Source organism: Convolutriloba macropyga, chromosome 3, assembly GCF_964194025.1.
Source record: "Convolutriloba macropyga chromosome 3, txConMacr16.3, whole genome shotgun sequence".
NCBI classification, from domain to species: domain Eukaryota; kingdom Metazoa; phylum Xenacoelomorpha; order Acoela; family Convolutidae; genus Convolutriloba; species Convolutriloba macropyga.
Genome location: NC_134470.1, coordinates 24,496,891 through 24,517,924, shown reverse-complemented (window position 1 = coordinate 24,517,924; position 21,034 = coordinate 24,496,891). Strand labels below are relative to the sequence as shown.

Here is a 21,034-nt window from a genome sequence, read left to right as displayed (position 1 = left end):
ATGTATATATAAATATATATATTTATATATATATATATATATATATATATATATATATATATATATATATATACGTATATGTATATATATATATATATATATATATATATATATATATACATATATATATACGTATATGTATATATATAAATATATATATATATATATATATATATATATGTATTTATATATATATATATATATATATATATAAATATATATATACATATATAAATATCAAAATTGTACCCAATATCAATTCTAATCAAATGGATATAAACAATTGTCGTTTCCGATGGGAACTGTGTATCTGTTGCGTTTTTTGTAGTTGAATCTGACTTAAAACTGTAACTATGTATATGCTCTCCTTGTTCCTCGACCCTCTGTTCTCTCAGTTTTGCTGCCATAACGAGAACTTGCAATTTCAATAGTGGCATTGAAAAGAGATGTCATTGGAGTCAGCAGGTTTTTATTGACAAATGTTCAATTAACGGAGTAATCTTCAGATTGTAAGCGAAGTTAGGCAATTGCACATATTGTGTCTCAGATGCTTCATCACACACAATAAGATCTCTCTTTATGTATTTAAAGATGTTCTATTGATGCTTACTTTAGATCAAACTGGTTTAAAATGCTGCTTCACCAGGCTGCATTTCGGTTTTCAAGTGCTGTGCAATCCTAATTCATATAGCATTCAGTAGTTGTCCCACGTGAACACTCAATAGAGCGAACAATCCATTTGAGCGGAATACTGAAGACAACAGCAATAAAATCTTTCGCCTAGTTTTAGTTTTGTCAACTTATTTGCTGGTCCATCTGAACGCCTGAAGTCTTTCATAAAGAACAGGTCTATGTAGTCCAAGCCCCCACGATCCTTCTGTGTTTGGTTCCACCTCGAAATGTTTCGTGTAGCTGATCGATTTTAAAACTTCTGGAATTTCATCGGTAACTACTTTTTTGTTGTTATTCAATTCTTCAATCGACTTCACATTGCAGTTGAATAGGTTGAAGCGGATTGAAGACTGCGGTTGGTTCCTTTGGCGTTTCCGCAAAAAAAAAGAAATTTGTCCAGATAGAAATCGATTTGTATTCCCTTTAGATGCAGTTGGAAACAATTTGCCTTTACCGAATCCCACTTGTTTGAGAGTGTACTTGAAACAAGCTGGAGAAAATTTAGCCCAAATACATGAAGCTGATTTTCGTTTAAATAACCAGGTTTAAAATTTCTTCGCTGTCTTTTAAATTTCAAGCAACTTCTATCCTGTTAGGGAACGTACGGTTACAGAAACCACAATACGAGCTGGCAGAGAGATTAGTCTCTCACAAAGTTTGGCTATCGTTCCAATCAATCTGTTTGCAAGATCAGCTACTGCTAGTAGGTTGTTGTTAAGGCAATTTTTTTTGCTTTGCTGCAGCATTGTAATCACGTCTCAATTTGCCTGGCTTGTTCCCATTGATGAATGGCTGGTGTTGCAACTACCTTTCTTTCTAAAAGCTGTATTTTTTTTCGGAATCGTCCGAGATCTACAAGAAATGTTTCTCCACACCTGTACTATAAAAGGTTGATTGATATTCTTCAGTTTTGGGTCCTTTGGGATTTTCCACTGCGAGGAGTGAAATGGATGCAAGGCTGAGTAGTACTTTTTTCATGTTTGATTCTCATTCACTCATTGCCATTCCCACTTCAAACCGCTCGCATATTTGTAAGTTTTGTCGTATTCTCCAGAATCTTTTGTGTCTGCAATTTTTCTTGATTGATTGACAACGTTGGTTCTGAAAACATTGTTTTCTACGTCTCAAAAGGTTTGGTCACTCGCAGCCACTTTCATAACTTCAGTGAAGGCACAATGATGAAAACTTTCTCCTCATTATCCGTCATGGCTCTGCTGAGGGCCCAATCTAGCTCTGCTAGAACGGCGAAAATTTTATTTCAATTTATTGTAGCGTAGTCGTTGATACCATCTCCCATCAACTTAAAGCTTTTATTGGGTAAAGCGCTCAAGTGATTGAATTTTTGCTTCAACGTAATGTTTGTTTTTCCCAATAAGATTGACGGTTCCGAAAACGCTTCCATTGAATGAAAGGTGGCACGCAGTGCCATTATATCGAAAGAAAACTTCTCTGTCTTTAGATCCTTCGATCCTTATATGCCAGTTATATTGAGCGTAGCATCGTACTTTCAGCTCGAAACTTCTGTGGCACAATTTGGACAATGAAGAAAACTGTTGAAACATTATTGAGTAATAATTACGTATTCAGCTTGTAGCCACTGTTTTGAATTGATACCAGAACTATATGTAGAAAACTCTTAACTTCGTTACTCTGATTGACTGTTGCTGCCCTAGCGTTGACTGCGTTGTTGCCCTCGTCCATTTCGTTTTTTGGGCGTAGTAACCAATTGCACTTCTTGGTACATCCGTCGTTATCGCTATCGTTGACTTTAAATAATTGATTGCTTGTCTTTCGGCCAGACATTAAAAACATAAACGTTCCTTCCTCCCAGTTGTTTCACCTATCAATCACGCTCATGTTCCTGTAAAATAGACAACTCCAACTGTTTGTGTCTGCTGATACAAACTATTGGATTGTGCTAATTTTGCATTTCCTCTCACATTTGATCTTTGTCTGCTTTTGCTCCCTTTTGGTCTTCTTTTCTCAATTTTCTCTTAAAAGTTGAATTCCTCTCGTGCACAGACGCTATTCTACGATGAGTTGCAAAGCTTCACTTGACTTGCGGAGAGTGTCTTTCTTGATCAGAGGAGACCCTTCAAACTTCTTCACCAGAATGCTCGAAGAGTCTTTAGATGTCTCATTTTCCCTGAGTCAGATACTGATTTTTTCTCAGCTGTGTCAATAAAAATAATTGAGAACATCCTCCATACAAAAGGGTTTCCACTGAAGTTGTTCACCTTGATTATAGGTTGGTTAATGCTTCGTGAAAAAAACTGTTGCATCGTAAACCAGTCCTGGTTCAGGTGTGCAGGTCTTCAAAGTTTAACGAAAGAACGCGTAGCACTGCAAAAAATGTCTATCGGTATTCAGTTTGCCGGTTGTGTCACACCAAGCTGTTGGTCGGTCTGGCGTTTGAATGGGCTCATTTTTACTGGCCCAACATCTCGTATTTCAACCCGTATTTGAATAATTGACGCTTTATTGGATTTCCATAAACTCCATTTCGAGTGCTGGCTTTCTGCGTTGAAACAGTGCCAGTTCTTGTCGCATTGTTGATACAATTTCTATGTCGAATGTCCTCATTCGTTTTTCAAGCATTTGACTCCCTGAAGTTTTTTCCGATTCAATTTTTGTGTCTCGGCAACTTGTTGTTGCTTCGTTTTGTCCCGCTTGAGTAACCAAGTCGTCTGCTGAGTAGTTGGTGTCATAATACTTTTTTTATCGCTTTAATTGCCTTGCTTTGTTTTGCTTTCGTTTCCTGCCAGCCTTTGCTTATACATGCAAGCCAATGAATGTTCAAACTTGCCTCCTTTTTGTAGTTTAGTTGGTTCACGATATTTCCGACGCTACATTTGTTTATAAGTGTGTTTTTCGGAGGTGAACACTTTGTCAGTATAAGACCTTTAGCTTTTGGGTTGATACGAATCGTCGATTATTTTGAAGCCATGCTTTAGCTCACTTTTAACTTCTTCCAACAAATTCGCAAAGGGACTGCATTGCCATCGAGGATTTTTGTCCACTTATAAAGATATGGCACCGTAATGATTAAGTTGATACAACCTGACATTCCTGGATGTTGCTTTTCTTTTGCTTGATTTTTTTGTATTTTACTGTTTGATTCCTTTTAATGAGGTTTCCTTGATGATTTGTTCAGTATTCGTTGATTGTAACATATTGGACAGCAGATTAAGTTCCTTTGTCTGAGTTGAGGGACCAACTGTAACAGCTGCTCTCCTATCAAATGCAAGGAACAATTATACAATGCCCAGGTCGCTTAACGTTTGCCAATCTGACCAAACACGGTTTTGCAGTTAGTTTTTGTGAACTGTATTGTTCGCTTTGATTTAGGTTACTTATGCATAACTTAGTGATAAAGAACTAATCACAATTACTTAACGTTCAGCTTTAACATTCAATCAACATGTTTTGCTCAGACCAACAAATTCATTTTTTTTTTAAAAATCATAAAAATTTGCAGAGCACAAAGTACGTTTCAATTGATTGAGTAAAAGCAACTTTTATCGTCTTTAGGTTTTTGTACGTTCATTTTTGACACCTCCATGTAGTTTTAAAGGTCTTTTCTGCGTATTGTTCTATTTAGTTCTTCCTCCGTTCTTGTTCCTGTCAGGACGGGCGGTCTCCTTTTTTGCGTACCCAGCAAACAATATATTATTTTCCTCTTTGTTCCTTATTTTTGCAGTATTTTCAATTGTCACTTTTTTCCAATTGTGTACTTTTATTAAAAATATGTGCTCGTCTTATTAGCACAGTCTATTCGGGCAAAAAAGCATCTTCGACGTCGTTTAATCTTCTTTTGCAGCGCTTACTTCGTAGTTTTGGGCTTTTTTGCAAAATTTCAATAGCGAGGATTCTTTTGTGCATAGATATGCCAGTTCAAACTCAAGGTGTTTTATTACCAGTGACTCGTTTTGCCAATCGATTGGTATTCTTCCGTTGGTTCACTCTCCGAAATGCCTAGTTTCCATAAACTTCGAGTTCACCATAGCTCCTCGCAACCCTGTCCGAAATATTTATCCCGAAAAAGGGTGATTTCTTTGAGTAATAGTATATTCTAAGAAACTGCTGCCCAAAATAAATATTTCTCTAAAAGCCGTAATCATTTTATTAGGATCACGAATTGTGCTAACGTTAACTAACGGAGTGTTAGGTTTTACTACGAAATGGGCTCCGAATGATGCAAAGTTATTGATCTTTTTTCGACATGCTCTTTATTGATAATTTGCTGAGTTCACGGAAGCTCTTAAACTAAATTTAATTCAGCTGCTTCTTCAAAATAAGCTAATTGTTTAATATTTGGGTTTTTCCCTGCCTGGACCGAGTGCTTATCGATAGTGTATTGGCGCCTGTTAAAACTCAATTTTGTTCAGATTGCAAAGTGACTTGAGCTGCTAACCAACTTGACAATTAGCTTGGTCTAACCCTATTGAACAAGTAACGTCATGCGAAAAAATATAATTTTGTATAAGTTTAGGTACATTCAACTCATTTCCTCTACAGGGTACCTGAGCAGTCTAGAATTTTAAAAACCATTTAAAATGACAATATATCACTCCTTTTTTTCTTACAGATTGGTCTTGTGCGGTGTTCCGCCTTCAGTTAATTTTGAATGTGTAGTGTTGGTGGTGCTGCGGCCGGACGTCAGAGAAGCAAACTAATCAGCTTGCTTCACTGACGCCAGTGTTGGTGGTGTTTCAAAAAAGACCCTTGAGTTATAGTTACTTTGGCACGATATGCTACCCTTTGCCCACTGTTGTTCCTTTTCAACAGTTATAACTTTCTTGAGATTTGCTTCACAAATCTTCTTTTGCTACCGTGAAAAAGTCATCCATTTCCTAACCATTGGATTATATCTATATAATCAACATTATGACTTGGTGTTCAAAGTTACAGTTTTTAGCACCTGCCTCTCCTGGTACACTGGGCCCCCATTTTTGGGCACCAAAAATCAGAAAGTTTGTGGTCGATCTGTTGTTGTTGTTGAAGTCTGTTTGAAGTTGCTCTTTGTCGTCTCGTCGTGTTCTCTTTTGCTCTGTTGTGTCTTTTGTGTAGCTGAACTGCATTTCTTACTTCATCTGCTGATGATTATGTTGAAATGTTGTAATGAGTTGTGTCCTCAAAAAAACGCTGATCTTGAAGTTATGGACTCGTCCATATCTACAAGTATGTCTGTCCTGACTTTGATAATGTCTGCTGTTGATGAATGTGTTGACTGCTGTTCAAAAAATGCTGTTGCTTCTTCTGAAGTAATTCTTGCTGAAGTGTTTGTTGTTGTGAAATTTCTGCTGATGTCTTCCGTCGGTGTTGTCTATAGATTGTTGCTGTGTACTGGTTGTCAACGTGCTGCTTGTAGTGTTATAAAAAAGAATTGTATGCTGGAAAGTTGAATTGATTCTTGTGCTGATTGCGTTTATTTGTGTACATTTGTAGTTGTTTTAAATCGACTTCTGTATTGGCTGATTGGCGATTGTCAAATACTGAAGAATTTCTGGAAATGTTGTTGTTGCTGGTCTGCTCCTTGAAAGTTGAGAAACTGATGCTCCCCGTGTTCCCTACCTACCTAAACCTACCACTATCTTGTACCTATTGCCTACGTTTACCTGTTTTTCCCAAATTAGAGTTTGTTGGAATACCAAATGTTTTGTAATAATTTTTACCGCTGATGTCTGGTTTTACCTAAGCTGTTTAGTGTCATATAACTATTCAACATACTTTTATCTTGTCGGTTCAACTCTCTACTGTTTTGCAATAAACTAATTAATTGTGCATTTGAATTCCAAAACCTACCTAATGTCTATCCAGAATTTGCCTTCTTGTTAAACCTACCTACCTAAATTTTCCCTTTTGAATGTATTTATCTAATGTACGATAAGCTTTGCTAATTTGAGTTGCCTTGTGAGTTACTTATTGAAATCCCTAATTGTACCTGAATAATACCTAATAGTCCCTTTGAATTGCTAATTCATTGAATTGAACTTTAAGTTTTTCATCTTTCACTTTACCCTAATCCCAAAACTGATATCAAGTTTGCTTCAAATTGTGTTTGAATTATTGTTCTTCATTTAATATTGATAATCTTTATGCTGATTTGTCGCTAATCAAACTTAGTTTAATAGCTGGTTTAACAAAATCCCCTTTTGTTGTTTTAACCAGGCAAGACCTTACCACATTATCCTTACCTTTTTTTACCTTTTGTACCCTACCTACCGGCCAAATACCCCTGGGTGTGTTGTTTTCTAGTATCCATACCATGTCCCCTACTTCTATCCCCTCTACTGTTGAATGCCATTTTCGACGTTGTCTGAATGTTGGCAGATATTCTTTTAAAAGACGTGTCCAAAACTCGTTCATAGTACTGTTGACGTTGTTCCATAGTTTTCCTGTTCCTCTGTCGTTGCTGTTAATTGTAGTATCTGAAGGCAGTCCTGTTGTCATTTCTGTCAAAAAATGTCCTGGTGTCAGGCTTTCCACATCGCGTACGTCACTGCTGACTGTTGTTAGAGGTCTGCTGTTGAGTAGAGCTTCGACTTGGCAAATAAGGGTTGAGAAACTGTCTTCCTGGAGTTTTCTAGATCCGGCGATATTGAAGAAGAGTCGTTTGCTCATCCCAATGAGGCGTTCCCATGTTCCACCAAAATGTGGAGCTCCTGGTGGAATAAATTTCCATGCAATCTTTTTCGATTCCGCATATTTCTGTATCTCTGTAGTTGTGAAGCTGCTTTCCTCGAAGGTCTTTGCTGTACTGGTGAAATATAAAGCATTGTCACTGTGAATTCTTTCCGGTAGTCCTCGTCGGCTGAAGAATCGTTGAAATGCCATTATGCATGATTCTTTTTTGCAAATTTCTGGTTACTTCGATATGAACGGCTCGTATCGTCAGACAGGTGAACAAGCAACAATAAACTTTCATGGCTGTGTTGATCTGGCTGTAGATTTCAAAGGCCCCAAAAAAGTCTACTCCGGTTTCCTTGAAGGCTACAGGTTTGACTGAGAATCGGTAGCTCGGAAGATCTGACATCTGAGGTTGGCTGTTGAGTTGTCTCTGTCGTCTGCATTCGTAGCATCTGTTCGAGATCTTCTTCATTACTGTTTTGCATTGAGGAACCCAAAAGTTCAACTGAATGATGTGTGTTTGCTGTTCAACTCCAACATGACCATTGATGTTGTGTTGCAGTTCCAGAAAAAGACGAATAATCCTGTTCCTACCGTCTAAGATTATTGGCTTCTTTGTTGCTGTTGAAACTGGTGCGTTGGCTAGTCTGCTATTTGAACGAATGATACCATCTTCGTCTATTGAAGGTGTCAACTGAATCAATCTACTCCGTTTTTGAATTGGCGTGTTGTGTGCTAGTTGATTTATGTCCTCGTCGAATGATTGTTGATGAGATAGACGGAAAAGAAAGTTCTCTGCATCTATGATCTGCTGGTCCCGTATTCTCGTTTTGTTTCGGAGGTTTTTCATTTTGATGATGACGGCTCTTAGTTTCAACCACTGGCTAAACCTGTTGGCATCATTTAGGTCTTTGTCAATTGGCTGTCGTCGTGCTCCCTGAGGCTTCTGTTCTGCGCTGTTCAAGAAAACAGTTTCGTGTTGTTGTTCGTCTGTTGTCGAGTTGTCGCTAGAAGATAGAAGAAACTGTGGTCCCTGTAACCAAAGAGATTTTTCTGTCATTTCTGTTGCTGTTAGTCCCCTCGTTCCTTGATCTGCTGGGTTGTCCTTGGTGTTGACGTAGTTCTACTGATTGGTGTTTGTGAGATCCCGTATTTCGGCAATTCGGTTTCCGATGTACATCTTGTGTTTCAATTTGAAGTTCTTTATCCAACTGAGAAAAGTCGTGCTGTCACTCCACAGAAAGATTTTGTAAAACTTGAAATCCATTTCATCCTCAATTGTTTTCTTCAATGTTGCCGCGTAAAGTGCTGCTTGCAGTTCTAGTCTGGGAATTGGTGTTTGACGTAAGGGTGCCACTCTTGTTTTTCCCATGAGAAAACGAGTTGTGGTTTCTTGGTTCCTGGTTGTCTTGATGTATGCTACTTCTGCTGTTGCTTCCAATGATGCGTCGCAGAATACATGAAGTTCCATTGTGACCCCAAGTGCTGTACCACCTACCAACCTGTTTACCCCTACCGTACCTATCTGTTCCGTTTCATGCACCCAATCTTTGATGGCCTTTCCATTGTCTCCACCGATAGCTTTGTCCCATTCGCGTCCATGTTTCCACAGCTCTTGCAGTAGAATCTTGGCTCGGATGAGGAATGGCGATATGATTCCCAAAGGATCGTAGAAACTTGACACGAAAGAAAGAAACTTGCGTTGGGTCCAAGTTTTCCTGTCCAGGTTCCTTCTGTCTTTCGCTTTGAACATTATTTTGTCTTCGTCTAAGCTCCAGTAAACTCCAAGTACTCTTTGATGAAAACCTTTAGTGAAGAGCTCCTCCACTGGTTTGCATAGATCATCTTGCATCTGCTCACAAAACTCACGGCTGTTGCTGCACCATTTTGTCAGATTGAATTTACCATTCTTCAGAGTATCCTTGACATCCTTGGCTGTGGTGAAAGCTGTGATGGCGTCGCTAAAACATGCAACCATGTCATCCATATAGAATGTCCGCTGAATGACCTCTAGAGAATTTGGGTGATCTTCGATGTCGTCTTTGGCTGTCTGTTGCAAAACAAAATTTGCGCAAGCTGGTGAGTCCCTGGCTCCAAAGATGTGTCGTTGGTATTCGTACACCTCTAATTCTGAGCTGTTGGGTTGTCTCCACAAGAATTGTAGATAACGTCGGTCCTGTTGTCGTACTCCGATTTGCATAAACATTGCTTCGATGTCTCCCTGGATTGCGATGGCTCCCTGTCGGAATCGTAGCAAAATTCGAAGCATATTCCCGAGGAGGTCAGGTCCAGCTAAGAGTTTGTCATTGAGGCTTGTTCCACTTTGTGGTGCTTTGGCTTTGCAGATTCTTCGTATCTTGTCGGGTTTGTTTGGGCTGACAAGACCATAGTGTGGTATGTACCATCCTGTATTTTTCTGTCTATGGAAAGGTACTTTTGCAATGTAACCTTTTCCAGGTCTGCTTGAATGCCCTCATTGTATTTCTTGTACTGTTCAGGTTTCTTCTGTAGTCTGTTGACAAGATGATTCAAATGAGTCGAGGCTTGCAACCGGTTGTCTGGTAAACTGCTGTCCTCTTTCCAGAGAAGTCCCGTTTCATAACGTCCATCTGTTTGTCTCACGCATGTTGTGTTAAGTATCTTGGTGGCTAACAAAACTTCTGGATCATTTGGTTTGGTTTTGGATTCCAATGGAATTGTCTCTGCTTTCCATCAATGAGAAACTTCTTCGTTGAGGTCATTGTCTTGTTCAAGGCAATTGCTGCAAAACAAAGCGGTATGGTGCATTGAATGTTGTGTTTTGCTGTCATCCAATACTGTATGAGGTCCAGAAATAGTCCAACCAAGTTCGAAAAGACTTGCGCTTGGTGCTGATGATGGTCCTTGTTCCACTCTGACTGGTGAGATAAGGTTAATGTTGTCCTGTCCAATCAATACTGTGACTTCGAGATTATCCAGAGTTGGCATATTGACATGTCTAAGGTGGTCACACTTTCTGGCAATGTCTCCCGGGAGCTTTGGCAAAATGATGTTTTCCACAACGTATATCTGTTTGAGGTTGTAGCGTTCGTCGTCTTCCAAATTCGAAATTTCTGTTGACGTTGTGTAACACGATTTTGTGTCTGTTGCGTTGGCTCCCTCCAAGACAAGTTGTTGACGTGTTTCTTTCTGAAGGCGTAGTTCGTCGGCTGTCTTCGAGAGAAGTATTGTCAAGCTGCTTCCTGGTTCGATGAAGGCGTATGTGCGAACTTTATTCTCCTTGTTATGTAAAATAACTGGCATGACATAGAGAAGATTCGTTGTTTTAGTTGCTGCTGTCGTGTCCTTTGTTGTGGTTTTATCTTTGTTGCTGATGACTGCAAATGAGTTACCATTTCCTCTCGAGTTGTTCGATTGAGAGTTTGGTAGAACAACTGAGGTCAGTGTTCGTCCGTATCTACTGTTGGCACCGTGTAACATAGTGTTGTGTCGTTTTCCGCATCCTTGCTCCCTGCAATTAAAGATTGAAGACAATTGTTGGCTCGATGGTTCGCTCCCAAACAATTTCTGCAAAAGTTCAACTGATAAACTGTTTGTAGTCTTTCGTCTGCTGTCTTTGCTTTAAACGTTGGGCAATGGAATAACTGATGACTACCGTCGTTGAAGACACAAGGCAGAGGCTGGTTGTGGCTGTTGCTTCCTCTTTTTGCTTGAAACATTTGTGTTGTGCTCCGCTGGTTATGCTGGTTCTTGTTGTTGTTGTTGCTAATGTTGTTTATGTTCATTGTTGGTTGTTGTTGCTGCTGTTGTTCCCTGTTTGGATGAGTTGGTTGTTGATGAAATTGTCGGTTTCCATTTAAGTTGAAATTTCGTTGATGTGTATCACTGTTTGTGCTGAGACTAGTATTGCTTCGTCCTTGATGCGTTGAACGTTCATGTGCTTCTGCTATTTCTTTAATCCATTGGTTGAATTCTGCAAGTTTCGGCTGCTGAATTCTTCGTCGTAAAACAAACTGATTCCATTTGAATTCTTCGCTGTAAGGTAGTTTGTCGGTTGCATGCTTCAAGATTGTCGTGCTGTTGAAATCGGCTTCGAAGTTGAGTTCTTGTAGTGTCCTTGTCATGGTGTTAATGAGAGTGAGAAAATTTACAATTGTCCAAGGAAGAGATGTCGTTGGTGGCCTGTAGTTGATGAGTTTCTCCAACAAGTTGCTGACGATGACGTTTGGGTTCCCAAACCGCTGTTTCAACTCGTTTATTGCATCTTTGTACAGGTGTCCGTTGCAGGCAAATCCTTCAATTGCTGTTTTGGTTTTTCCAATTACAAGTCCCTGTAGATAGGCGATCTTCTGTCCATCACTGAGCTGAGTGTCTCCAATCATGAAACTGAAACGGCTGTACCAATCTGCCCATTTGCTCGGGTCACCTTTGAACTTCTGAAGATCCATATTTGGAAGAGCTTCCACATAAGGCGTATAGAATGGAACTGGTTGTGATAACGTCGTTGACAATTTTTGTGGTTGTTCTGTTGGTTGATTGAATGTTCGTGTGTCCCCCATTCCAGTAACTCTGTTCTGATGGTCGTTTAGGCTGCTTGAGTGAGCTAGTCTATCATACCAAAAGCTGTTGAGGTTGTCACGTTGAGCGGAATTGCTAGTTTCTGGTTGTTCGTTGTGTAAACTTCTGTTAACGGATGTGTGCTGTTGTCCAATTGCTCTAGTGTTCATGTTGTTGTTGGTTGCTGAGTTATCCGCTGTCGAGTCGGCTGTTACTGTTGTCTCGTTGTTGTCTTGTGCGTTGTAGTTTGTTGTGGTGTTTTCTTGCGAAAGGTAATTCTGAATTTTAGTTTTCATGTCGTCGATGTTGTTCCACGTGTCAGTGATTTTTCCGATGTACTCCTCGTGCTGATCTTCGTCAAGCTGTGAAATCAACTCGTTACTGGTTTCCTCGAACTCCGAAAATGTTTCCGCTGCCTTTTCATGAACATTTTTCGCTGCGTTGATGTTCCCACTGTCAATCAATTCGCTCATGGTTTGCAGGTTCTTTGCAATTTTCTCTCCCATCACCCTGATTTTTGCTTTTAAAACGGGTGGTTGCATGGTTCTGTTCGGCATTGCTGTCAGGAGGTTAGTATTCTGCTTTGTGTATTGTGTTGTTGAAATGTTGACTGTGTTGGGGGTCTTTATTGTCCGGTGGGGGATGGGACTTGGTCTTTGGGGTTGATTCGTGGTCTTTGTCTTTGCCTTTGCCCTTGCCTTTGCCTTGAGGTTGCGCGTTCGAGCTTGGTTAGAGGCTGGGGGGTCACCAGAAAAAACTGTGCGGTGTTCCGCCTTCAGTTAATTTTGAATGTGTAGTGTTGGTGGTGCTGCGGCCGGACGTCAGAGAAGCAAACTAATCAGCTTGCTTCACTGACGCCAGTGTTGGTGGTGTTTCAAAAAAGACCCTTGAGTTATAGTTACTTTGGCACGATATGCCTGGGCTACCCTTTGCCCACTGTTGTTCCTTTTCAACAGTTATAACTTTTTTGAGATTTGCTTCACAAATCTTCTTTTGCTTCCGTGAAAAAGTCATCCATTTCCTAACCATTGGATTATATCTATGTAATCAACATTATGACTTGGTGTTCAAAGTTACAGTTTTTAGCACGTGCCTCTCCTGGTACAAGGGTACCTGAGCAGTCTAGAATTTTAAAAACCATTTAAAATGACAATATGTCACTCCTTTTTTTTCTTACAGATTGGTCCGCCAGAATCTTGTCTTTATTCAATTTTCTTTACAACGATGCCCATTTAAAAGCGGGAATCATTGCTTTTAGTTTTTGCACCTATTGTTGGGCATGAGTTGCACTTCGCTGTTTGTGACAGAAGCTTTCGCCGGACATAGGGGCACCACACACTTTCCGACGTGCTATGAATGGTTTCTACATAAGCATGTTTGATACAATTTTGTGATAGCAATCTTGTTGTCTACACAAAAGCATCTAGTTTTGACGTGCAAATATCTCCAAAAAGTATGAATAAAAGGAGTGGTTTGTTTGTAGTTACCCTGTTATCTGTAAGGATAGTAACTCTAGCTGTTTGAGGACTGGATTTTTGAAAGTTCAGCTGGCTAGAAGAGATCGGGCGAATACTTTCGATAGTGGAAAATTAAAATTTCACTGCCCAAGTCCGCTCTCAAATGCGTATTTTGTTATGAACTTCGGAGTTCTGAATATTTTTTTCTGCAGTCTGTGTTTTCTGGGTAAAATACGTTGCGGCTTTGGCTCCTGCATCATCCGAAAAACAACTTTGTTGGGTGTTGTTGTTTTTCCAAAAAAGTTACGTTATCGTCATTAGTCTTTTGTAACAACAAAAAAAAGCGTCTAGAAATTTTTATCAAAATGGAAGTGATAGTATTCGTCCAATTTATAGCGGTTAATTTGGCAAAAAATTTTTTTCGCCCTTTGCCGATTTCCGGCCGTATTATTGAAAATTTTGTATTTTTCTGCTAGTCTAATGGCGTCAATTTGTACTGGGTTTAATATTCAACACTTTCAGCTGCGGATTTATGACTCTCATTCAATTCAGTCATTTTTGTTGTATTAAGTTCTAATTTTGGTGCATTTCCTTGATCGAAATCTGTATCATCCAGGGCCTTAAATAGGAAGTTTTCTACGCTGACTTTAGTTAATTACATTTCAGAAACTAAAAATTCCTCATTGTACGTTAAGAATATTTTGGCTCGTTGTTGTGGTTCGCCCAAAATTTTATCTTCTAAATTCGATTTTGAGCCTGGCATCTCAATATACTAAAATTGAAAGGATGTAATTAGTCTATTCATTGTTTCAGTTTACTATTGCATGATTTATTAGACCTATGTTTACGCATTACAGATAGTGTTGCTCCGTAAAAGGGTATGACTTGGAAAACACAGCCATATAGTTCAAATTTGAAGCATTCAATGGACCAGACGACCCATCCTTGATGCATCAAATATATATCAGGTATCCAATTCAGGATTAAGTTATTAACTTTCTCTGGCTTTTTTAAGTCAATTTTCAGTTTTCTGAAATTGGGAATCTTGATTTTCAGTTCATTCAGTTTTTGTATTTGTCTCCAAGGTAGTGATGAAATCTGACAGATTCGGAATGCTTTTTCCTAATCTATGAATCGATCCCAGAAAAGAGCTAAGTTTTTGATGTACGTATAAATCTTCTGTTTTTTAGTCAATAAACTTATCCAAGTTTACGTAAGCTGATGACCTTACGACACTTGGAAATTTTCAAGAAAACCAAAATTCTTGGAGATTTTCATTATCTAATTTTCCGAGACAGTTCTTCACAAGACTTTTGTGATTTTCACAAGTTTCTGATATTTGATATTTTTTTGTAAATTGATGTATGCTAAAACTTGAAATCCAAGAATAACTTGATTTATTGGTCTTCCTTGATGGCTTTTACAACTTCGGAAAGGTTGTTTAAGGAAGATTTATTTTACTTTTTGTTCATTTGGTCTCCTGATAATAATTTTACTACCTCAATTTTGCTTTTTTTGTCGTAAATTGAGATTCTAAATCTTTTTTATCGGGAAACTTTATTTTGTTCATAGACTTTCCAGATTTGATTTTCCAGTTCTCTTAATTAAGTCGGGACTTTTAGATGCTAATTTTTTCTTGATTGGGCATTGAATTGCAAGATAATTGACAACTTCTTTAGCGGTGGTTGTTGAGTGATACAAATGTCGACTCTGCTACTGGATCTCTTACAATCATAAACCGTAATCCATCTGCTTCTGTTGCGTTTACTGTCTGTTGCGTTGAATTTTGAGAAGTTTACTGTCCTAAGGTTTTATATAACAGGTGTTTTCAAGCAACTAAGGGATTCTTTTTTTTTCTTTTAAAGATGTTTGTAGTTCAAATATCTGTATCTCTGAGCATTTTTCTTCTTCTTAAACAAACATAGTTCGTCTAGCCAGTGATAATGTTATTGAACAGGTAATTCCTTAAACAAGAATAACACAACATCTAGTGTTTCCAACCATGTTCTAATCATGTTTTCCGTTGCGATCGGTAGACGAGGTTCAATTGAGATCATTGCGACCTAGTTTTCGGCTGGAGAAATGTATTCGAAGTCATTTCCTTATTTGAAAACTTCATGCAATGTGATCTTCAGTTTCGACGTTATTTAATTTTCTGTTTTGAGTGTTTGACTTAATATCATCTCCAACATACCCTTGCGAAGTGTTTCTAAAAACTAGAACAACTGCGTCTTTTTCAGCGCTATTTTGATTGAGATTTAGGGCCCGGCTCTGACCACAACTGCAATAATTATAATTTGCTGTGGTAGTCTTGTTGTTTCTTCTCCGTTGTCTTTGGTAAATATTTGTTCTGCGAAAACGTGGTGTAGACTTTACTGCATTTACGCAGTTCAAATTGTCGGCTGATATATTGTTGTTTGCTGTTTTATATAACCCATTTCTAAATTTAGGGCAATAGAGAGTTCGCAACCTGGCTCTACTTCATCTCGTAGCAGCTCATGTTTAATATCAGTGTCTCTCATATTCGTTTTGAAAGTTTCCGGATTTATTCATCATAGCAATGGTCAGAATGACAGTTTTCTACCAATTTGTTCCAGATTGCTCCACCGTTTCTCTTTTTTTTCTGTTTTCTGGAAAAAAGATTAAACTCTCAGTTGTTATGTTTCTCCTTTGTGAGGGTTTCCCGGGGCGAGGTGGTAGAAATATGACTCGACAAAACGTCGTCTGGGGGGGGGGTGTCATTCCGGGTCGTTAAATACACGGACCCGGAAGAAGTTAATGACCCGGTAAGTCGAATCATATATCTGGTATTTCGGAACAATGACCCGGTCTTTCTATTCATAAATCTTGTATTTCAGAACAATGACCCGGTCTTTCTATTCATAAATCTGGTATTTCGGAACGATGACCCGCTCAGACACTCAAATAGTGTGATGACACGCATACTTTGTTGCATAGTGTTTAAGGTCGGTCTTCACACTGTATAGCGGCTTCCACTTTCTCTTGAAATTTTAAATCCAAATTTAACTTCAACAGACAATTTTTTATCTGCCGGTTGCGCTCTGAGTGTTTTGTTGGGTTTTCGGTCGGCTCCTCATACGTTGGTTTAGGTGGAGAAACAACTTGTGTGGCTTGATCTGTTGAAGCTTGTCAGTTGCATAGTTTTTTGCGGCTCATATTTAAAGTGTTAGCTGAATCCTCCATTTTTCTCATCTGATTCGGGGCTCTGCAGTTGCTTGTTCCCAGAATGGCTCAATCGAGAAGGATTTTTTCCAAAATTTTATAGATGATGATTGCGCCAAGTCGTCAATGAGAGGGTCCTTGACTTCGTAGCTAATTTCAAGTTGCTAATTTTTTAATTTGTTAACTGACATATTCTTTCGGTAATGTTGCGGAGATAGAGCTTATGCTTGGTTTTTTACCTAAAGCTCTACTCAACATCTCCTATAGTTGTTTGTTTGTAACTCCGCCGTAGCCGGTCCCCAGCCCGGTTGAGAGAAGGAGGAGGGTAACACACCCAAAACATACTGGAAAATCTCAAAAAGTTGTTCGTTAGTTCAACTGTAGATTTTTTCCGACAGTATTTAACCTATTTCAGCTATATTGAAACGTCCTCTGATCAGACCGTAGTGCGACCATTGTCCAGACTTTCGTGCGATCTATGCTCAGACCATAGTGCGACTTTGCCCGCTGATCAGACCGTAGTGCGACCATTGTCAGACTTTCGTGCGACTTATGATCAGACCATAGTGCGACTTTGCCCTATGATCAGACCGTAGTGCGACCATTGTCCAGACTTTCGTGCGACCTATGATCAGACCATAGTGCGACTTTGCCCTCTGATCAGACCGTAGTGCGACCATTGTCCAGACTTTCGTGCGACCTATGATCAGACCATAGTGCGACTTTGCCCTCTGATCAGACCTTAGTGCGACCATTGTCCAGACCATTTTCCAGACTTTGCCCTCTGATCAGACCGTAGTGCGACCATTGTCCAGACCATCGTGCGACTCAAGCATTTCCCAGACCATGTGATTTTGGTCGCACCACGCCACCGGTGTGCGACCCAAATGGTCTGATCAGAGCGGTCTAGGGTGGCGCACCTAAACCTGGGCATTCTTTCGGTAATGTTGCGGCGCCAAATGACTTTTTTTTCAATTGTAACCTTTTTTGTTGTTTGGGACGATTTCTGCTTGACTTTGCGGCTCTTTCCCCATAAATGGTAGGTTTTATTCCGAAGTAGGCTCCGAATGGTAAAATGTTATTGATCTTGTATTGACATACTCTTTATTCATAGTTTGCTGTGTTCACTGATGCTTTCAAACTAAAATTATTTTTAGCTGCTTCTCTCAAAACAAGATAATTGACGTATAATATTTAAAGTTTTCTCTGCCTTGGACCGAATGCTTTTCGATAGTGTATTGGCGCCTGTAAAACTTCTATTTTGTTGTGATTGCAGACAAGAGTTGCTGACAAAATTGACATTTAGCTTGGTTTAACCCTATTGAACAAGTAACGTCATGCTAAAAGAAATAATTTTGTAGAAGTTTAGGTACATTCAATGCATTTGCTCTAACGGATACGTCAGCTGTATGGAATTTTGAAAAACCATCTAAAAAGCCAAATTGACAGTTGCTTTTTTAGTATAGATTGGTCCGCCGGTATCTTGTATTTATTCAATTTTTTTCACAAGAAAGCCCATTTAAATGCTGGAATTATCGATAATTTTTTTTTACTTTTTGTTAGGCAGAGTTGCTTTTCGCAGTTCTGACAGGAGCTATCGTTGGACATAGGGAAATTCTTTTGAAATGGCTGCAATGATCCAGTTTCTTATATCAGTTGTTAAGGGCGTAACAAGTTAACCTTATTAGCGTAAAGTTTGATATTTTGTATGATCCTTTTATGACTACTAGGAAATCATACAAATTATATATGACCTAGTATGATTACAAGGAATCATATAGTACCTAATATGACTAAAATTTGTATGATGAGCAAGCAGGGTTCCTTTACCCTCTGCATCAAATCTATATTGTAACAAAATATCGTTTTTGGAGATATTTGTAAGTTTTGGAGATATTTTTAGCCTCAAATAATATCTTTAAGGAAGCAATTTCAAAGTAACCCAGATAAGATAGCCGTATCATGAAAAACCAGCGCGGCAACAACTCTCTCAACCGCTGCATGTTTTGTTATGTAGAAAGACTATAAACGTAAGATTTCGTTGCCAAAAAAACTTGGCACGCACAAGATTGGTATTAGTAGACCCGAGATAAACATCACGCAAAGTACATGAGTTTAAAACTATAAGAAGGAACTTGTAGTTGCTAAGCTTTATTTGTTGATTCATCGCATCGCTAAATGTTTTTTGCAAAACACTGAGAACGAAGGATACAACGGGCCACAGAAAGCAATTATCTTGCCACACAGAAAATAAAATTCTACAACAAAAATTTAATAGAGAGTTTCAAGCCGCAAATTAGTACAAAGGAAGGCAGTAAAAGCAAGAACTGATGCACCATAAATTCCAAAAAATTGAGTGAAAGTGATATAAAGCGAAATTTAGTATATTTAATGGTCCCACTGTTTTCTTGATATCCTTAATTTTTAAAATAGCTCATCTCCAGCTCATTTCAAAATCATATTCTAGTTCTTCACATTTTCCTAAAAAGTTGTTGACATCGTTCATTGTTCATAAGTCTGTTTATGCAGTCTGCTTCATTTAATTTACCACCAAATTCTTAATTTGTCTCTGTTCAATTATTTAAAATGTATGATCAAATTGCTGATCAATATTTAGTTCTACTTTCTTTTCGTTCTCTCGTAGTTCAATTCAGTTGTTAGTTGAACCCTTTTTCAACTAATTTTCTGCTCAGCTAATAAGCGAAATAAATACAAATCTGAAATCATGATCATTCGCTAAGCGACTCAACACTCTAAACTTAACACTTGTATTCGCCGAGCGAATACAACCTAAAAGTTGCTACTGAAATGAAATTATTCAATCAAAGAAAATGAAGAGTGATTTCGCAACGCGAAAGCAAACATCCATTGGCAAACCCAAAATTCGAATTTCACACGGCAATCGTTCAAACCTCTACAAAACCGAAATTCTGAATGACATGGCTTAGTCAGCTCGCGAATCACGAAAAACACCTTTGTCTATCAAACTTTTTTGGGAGAGGGTGAAATAACGGAACCGCCAATAATATGGAGAAACGGAGAGTTCATGTTAAGTTGGCCATCTTAGCAAGAGAAAACATAACACTAGGCAGTCTACTTGAGTCGAAACCAACCCCAGTTAAACTACCATCCAAGCCCAAGTACAAAGCTGCAATTTAGGATGCAACAGAGCTGCCAAAAAGGAACGGCAAATCCGTAACAGCCAACTTAAACTCTAATGGGACTTAAACTGTCTGAAATAACTGAAGCAGGTATGCTCTGTGGCGAACGACCGTGGACACTATGTGATTAGAAATGCGTCTTCCTTCTCTACCTTAGCATCGGCTCTGCGGGCCGTCGACTTTTAACACAGAAACTCACTCACGACAACATATAAGACATCACGATCTTGAAATTGTGGGAAATGTTCGAAATCGCCTTCATCCGCCCCGCAGTATCACATTCGGTCACCATTTTTCCCTTCTAGAAAACAAAAGAAAGGGGTGACATTGGATCAACTTTAAAGTACTCTCAGGGAACTCGTAGAGAAGTGTGACTTCGAAAACCGCAAGGAAGCTATAATTCGGGATATTTTCATCACAATTGCTAGATGACGATATACAACGCGAATGTCCGAGAGACACAGTTGAACTTGAGAGAGCGCTCAGCATTTCTGTCAACAAAAAAATGAGCTACCACAATCAACAGAGAATACCATCCAGCAACAACGGCTTGAATGCAATACTATAATTCACTCAATTTTTTGGCGCAAACACCCGTACAAAACAGCTAACAGAAATACATTCAATCGCGAAGCAAATGGACTTTGTCGAACTGTGGGCAAAAGTGGACATCTACACGTCGTCGGGTTTGCCCGGCATTGCGTAGGAAATGTAACTACTGTGGACTTCTAAACCTGTTCGCAAAATATATAGGAAAGAAAACATTCACAAAAATACAAAGCAAGGTAAACTTATAAATAATCTTGAAAATTTCGAAACCACAGATAATTCGAATCAAAATGTAAATTTCCTTAACTACAATGAACAATACGTTTCTCAATACAATTCCTCGGACGATGATTACATTGCAATGATAGAACAAAATACACCCAACAAACTCGCACCGCAATGCATGAAAATAATAATTGGCAACACAGACTGTAATTTGCTACTCGACTCCGGCAGTGGAAGTACAATCATACACTTGCCTCTGGCTAAACATATAATGTTTAATTGTATTCAAGCCAAATGACAAACCACTTGACATAAGCACTTGAAATTAAAGTCTATTTCAAAAGACACTGTTGAAACTCTAGGAACATGAGGAGCACCCATTAAATTTAACGATTCCCGAAGCAAAAATCACTGTTGACGCAGGCGGTTTCCGAAGCATCCTAGGACGCGATTGACTTGAACAGTTAGGAATAACAATAACACAAAAACCTTGACCTCGAATCGAAACTAATAATATTGACATCTTATGTACCGCTAAAAAAATCAATAGCAAAAGAGTTCCCGGAATTCACATCACGAATTGGAAAATCAAAACATCTTTCAGTAAATTCAACATTTCGC

At 38.8% G+C, this 21,034-nt stretch overlaps 2 protein-coding genes across 2 annotated transcripts in view; one reads left to right on the top strand and one right to left on the bottom strand.

Annotated features, from left to right (window-relative positions):
* Positions 1-21,034, top strand: part of LOC142336089 (mothers against decapentaplegic homolog 1-like) — a 536,849-nt gene that overhangs the window by 204,314 nt on the left and 311,501 nt on the right. The window lies entirely within an intron of this gene.
* Positions 8,426-9,571, bottom strand: LOC142336576 (uncharacterized). The gene has a single exon (XM_075385486.1). The coding sequence runs from the start codon at positions 9,569-9,571 to the stop codon at positions 8,426-8,428; it is 1,146 nt and encodes a 381-aa protein (XP_075241601.1).